The sequence below is a fragment of the Pelecanus crispus genome, chromosome 3 (assembly GCF_030463565.1).
Source record: "Pelecanus crispus isolate bPelCri1 chromosome 3, bPelCri1.pri, whole genome shotgun sequence".
Classification (NCBI taxonomy): Eukaryota; Metazoa; Chordata; class Aves; order Pelecaniformes; family Pelecanidae; genus Pelecanus; species Pelecanus crispus.
The window spans coordinates 109098514-109103426 of NC_134645.1; the positions used below are offsets into that span (position 1 = coordinate 109098514).

General features: G+C 39.6%; 1 protein-coding gene across 1 annotated transcript; it reads right to left on the bottom strand.

The window, feature by feature from the left end:
- Positions 1–568: 568 nt before the first annotated feature.
- Positions 569–4681, bottom strand: CLN8 (CLN8 transmembrane ER and ERGIC protein). The gene is made up of 2 exons (XM_009478196.2): positions 4058–4681; positions 569–3651 (listed from the first exon to the last, which is right to left on the bottom strand). Exons 1-2 carry the CDS (start codon positions 4598–4600, stop codon positions 3337–3339), a joined length of 858 nt encoding a protein of 285 aa, XP_009476471.2. The 5' UTR covers positions 4601–4681; the 3' UTR covers positions 569–3336.
- Between the last annotated feature and the right edge of the window lie 232 nt (positions 4682–4913).

The following is a 4913-nucleotide window of genomic DNA, read 5'->3' on the forward strand; positions in this document are numbered from 1 at the left end:
AACAAACCCAAACCCCAAACACCCCCACCCCCATTGTAGTTTGTTCTTTATTTGGGAGGGGGTTTGTTGGTTGTTTTTTAAAAAAACCCTCAGACAGAAAGGTGGCACAAACAGCACTCCTTGAATAAGCTTGTCCAGCAAGAAAGCAGGATGAAGTCTCCAATAGCCACCTAAGCAAACAAAAATTTCACCCAAAAACATATTATGCCAGAGTTTTCCAAATCATGGCAGCAGTACACCCTGTGACCTGATCCAGCCACTACTGAGGCTGACTGTGAATTTTTCTACATTGGATTGCAGATAAGGCCTTGTAAGAGAGGCCCAACAGGACTGGGATTAGTTTCACACTAACAAAATTTATAAACAAACTATGGCGAGTCTATCTTTGAGCTGAAAAGCAGCACTTAGGTATAAGAGTAATTAAGACACCAAACCCCGTGGTCAGAGAACTTTTTCAGTCTTGTTTCAGAGCAATGAGACAGCCATCCACAATCAGAAACCAGAAAATCCTCTTGAAGGGAGCAGCCAAAAGCCAGTGAAGAAAACACTCAAGTATATAAAAAAAAAAGAGGCTCTGTGTAACAGAACTGGTAACTCCAGCTCTAGGCCATCAAGATGAAGAAGAAAGGTTGTCTGTATTTTTATGTCATTATATTTCTGGCTGGACTGTAAAATCCCCTCACCCCTCAAACCAACAGAAATAAAATGAGTGCTGTTATTTGCTTTATTGCATAGCTCTTGTTCTAGCAGGTCTAGCAGTGTTTAGGTTAACAGGTGCTCTTAGTTATTATTATAGTTAAGATATGCCGTTAACAGTCTTTGTGTGAAAAAACTCACACTAAGATGCATACTAAATAATTACCTTATTATGATAAAAAAATACTTTTAATAAAAGATTTAAAATCCACTTAATAACATTACACAGATTATTAATACAAAATATTAAACTTTAGAAGTCTGGTGCCACTGATATAACTATCCACCTGTCTGCTCGGACCACACCTAATCTCTTTTTTCAGTCCCAAATTCACTACTAACCCCAGCCCTCCATATTCTTTTATTTTAGCACATAGAAACTTCACCTCCTTTAGCCAGCCACTAGAAGAATTACACACTTGCCCCAAACTCGTTTCTCTTCTGATGCTTCCATTTTCTGTTAGGATTCTTCAGAATTCTGTAGCTGGGATTTTTATAATTATTACCTTATCAAATCCAAACTTTTGTATTTTAAGCTGCATAGAGCACACCATCATTTTGATATCTGGTGACTTATCCTCCGCCTTCCCCCCTGGAACTCCTGCAAGTGAGGTTTGGATTCTGCAAGATATGCATTTGGATCACGTATTTGGGTTCTGTTTCTGAGGAATTCATCCCTCTGCTTTCTTCTACAGTACTTTTAACATTACTCTCCCACACACAACCCTTCAGGAGAGGTATGTAATTTCAAGCTTTAGAGAACCCTTTTTTCTGTAGGTTGGCGTCCAGACAGGCAACACTGCCAAAACACTGCAACATCATTCTGGCCTGCTTAGCAATAGGAAGGTAGCACAATATTCAGATTTTCTCTAATTGAATAACTGCAGGATAACGGATGGGGTTGCTGTATAAGATTACTATGACCCTCTCAGTCTAGTTTTGAATGGGCTATTTCAAATATTCACCACTTCATCACTATCACAAGATCCAGCTATACATTTGTGACCTAACAGTAAGAAGTTTCCTCTCCCTCACAGAGCAGCTCTTCAACACTGTGTTCACACAAAGTGAATTAGGGAACACAGCAACCTGACCACTAGCTTCCTCCCTTCACTCAGAACAAAACATTGCCACTGAAAATTAATAAAATGGGGTTGTTTACACCAAATGGTGCTTCCCTTACATTTAAAACAATATGCTCCACTGCGGATCAATAGACAAAGCCTCTAACACATGGCTTGACCTAAAATGCTTCACAGCTTGGGCTTGCCCAGTCATATTACTTTGGAAAATACATCTGTGTAGCAGTCACGTCACACAATACAATGAAGTTTCAAATGACAGGCTTTTTACCTCACTAGTTCAGTGCGCCAAAACTAATTAATATCTTTGTCATTCTCCTGCCACTAGGCGTCACTCTCTTCTATGGTGATCTTCATACCTTCATCCACTGTCCAACATTTCACCGGGAACAGTCAGACCAATACTATTACCGGGAGAACATCCACCACAGTTTGCCAAACCCCTACCTAAAAAGCAACCCTATTCCTTAGGTCAAGGAAAGCTTTAGTGATGTGGCAGATAAAGTGCAAAGGAGTGTTAGCATCACTTTGTATGTTCTTCAAAGTAAAATAAAATACTAAAAGAACAACTGAACTCCTAAAGGAGGTGATACGGGCTTTCCTCCACAGAGGAGTCACCTCAGATTCTAAAACCCTCTATAACTAAGAGAATTTCCAAAAATAAGAGGAACCATAACAGCAGCCCTAGTGGAACTAACTGTATGACTGCTCACGTGGGACCTACAAAGAAAATAATTTTACCAATCAACGAGCAATCTTTTCAAGGATGAAACAGAGTCAAACATTCTATCGCTGCCTCTTGTATTTCATTGATTTCAAGTCCAGAAAGGACCACTATGATTACCTAGCTAGACCACCAGCGTAACAACTGCCTTCATCCCCACATGCATGTTTGTGGTAGATATGTCCTCCCATACCGAGGGCAACCTGGAAACTACAACTCACTTTGACAGTGAACACTCAAACAATTGTCTTCCTCTTCCTGAAGTGCACTTAAAAGGAAAAAAAAAAAAAACCCACCACAAAACCACAACAACCAAAACCCGCCCAAAACCCAGCCATGACTGCATTCTACCACTGACTAATTCAGCCACTTGGAATGATTTAGTGGGACACAGGAACTAGGTACCCATGCATACCTAACTTGGGTCATAATTGATCTTAATAAACAACATAATCTCCAGTATCAGTATCTCCGACATACACGAAACAGGATTCAAGCTAAACTTGATTCAAGCTGAGCTTAATAGACAAATTAACTGTAAAGCCACTCTGAAGCATTAGGACAAAGGATACCATTAGAGAGCATGTCACTACTAAATCATGAAATACTGTCCAACCTGACAAAATTGTTGGCGTAATTCATAACTAAGAGGTTGAAGATCTTATGTGTATGCACATATGAAACACAAACAATGCTTTTAAATATTTCTGATGCATACAGAATAATACCAGCAAGGAATCACTGTGTTAATGTGCTTCTTGCAAAAGCTTCTAGTTCACAGGCAAAGAACTACTTTGCATTGTATTCTTCTGCTACCCTAGTAGGAAACAGCTGTTATATCCTCTTCTTTTGATGTGTTTCACCATTAAATTTTCCATTTTCCATTGCTTTATTTTCAAAGTTCCAGTCAGTTGGGCTGAGGAGTTGCTGAGTTTTTTTGTATGTCCAGTACGGGTTAAGTATTAGTGTAACGGCAAATAATCCCGAGAATAAAACAATAAAATGAATAAGTCCCAGATTTTCCACCACAGAGTTCCAATTGAAGATACACACCCACCACATGTGGTAAGTAAGAATCATGCGGCAGTGAAACAGGTGGATCATCACCCACTGGTTTGCCTTCCAGAAAAAGGTATTAGCACAGCCAGCCTAGAAAAAACAAGAACAGAAAGTATGTAGAAGTGTGACTGTTACTTCAAGATAAGGAACTGAGAATTCTGTAGAACTAATGCAAATATCCAGCTTTCACACACACACGATCTCAGGTATTTTTTCCATGTAGAGCTATGATACTCCACATGCATATGGCATCCCAAACTCAGAATGGATCTATACCATCTCACTATCCACATGCACACAGCATCACACAGAAACCTATATGGAAGGCTACAGCAATATCATCACGACAAAAGCAGGTATCACAATAACACGGGTATCAGTTAGATGAATGCAGTTTTGCTGAAAAGCTATCTAGACAAACCACACAGATACCTATGGACAAGCAACATGCATGAAAACTGTTACAAACATAATTTGAAAATTATCACATTCTTACCTTTAGAAGCATCCAGGAAATGCACGTTGAGGGAGTACTCATCTCCAGCAACATTCCCATCAAAGGCAGATAATGTCCAGATTTCACATTAATTACTAGACCAGCCAAGCCACCAAAAGCAAGCAAGTGATGAACTACCAAGAACACATCAAATGTTCTAAAAATAATGTTGGATATGTGAACAGCTACATTTTCAAGCAAGAAAAATCCAGCAGCTATTAAACAGTTAAACCAGCTCCACTTTTGCTGTGAATGCACTTTGTCAGCATGAAAAACAGGATCTATGAGCAAAGCCCATAACCCAGCAACACAACTCTGAAGTCCAAACACACCACGTGTGACCGCCATATTCCAAAACACCTTCTCCTTTGCAGACAAGGCACGATAAGTGGTACTCATCCATGAAGACACCCAGTGAGACAGAAGAAATACTCCCAAGTAGATTAAAAAACCAGCAGCTAAAAATGTCAAACGAACTTCCCATAAGAGATAGTCCCAGTCAAAAATGTTCCCAAACACTGGATCATCATTTGCAGGATTCATTTCTTCTTTTTTACAGAGCAAAGCCTTGCAAGGGGCTTGACACTTCTCACCTGCACTATAGTCTCCTTTATGCCTAGTCAGCCTTTGCTATTATGAGAACCAGAAACCATGAACTCTTCTTCTCCATCTGGAACAAGCAGAAAAAAATCAAGTGAATTTTTAAGTCATCCATATACAACTCACTTCCACTGCAGTTACAACTTTGGTCCTGTTGCCATTGGGCACAGTCATCCCCAAGACAGACAGACAAAAAAACTTAAGCAATGCGTTTAAGATGAACAACTGGCCTGCAAAATCTGTACTAGTACAAAGT

Coding starts and splice junctions, on each gene's coding strand:
- CLN8 (XM_009478196.2), bottom strand. CDS start 4,600: ATGAATCCTGCAAATGATGATCCAGTGTTTGGGAACATTTTTGACTGG. Junction 3,652..4,057: donor TTTCCTGGATGCTTCTAAAG/GTAAGAATGTGA, acceptor TGTTTTTTCTAG/GCTGGCTGTGCTAATACCTT.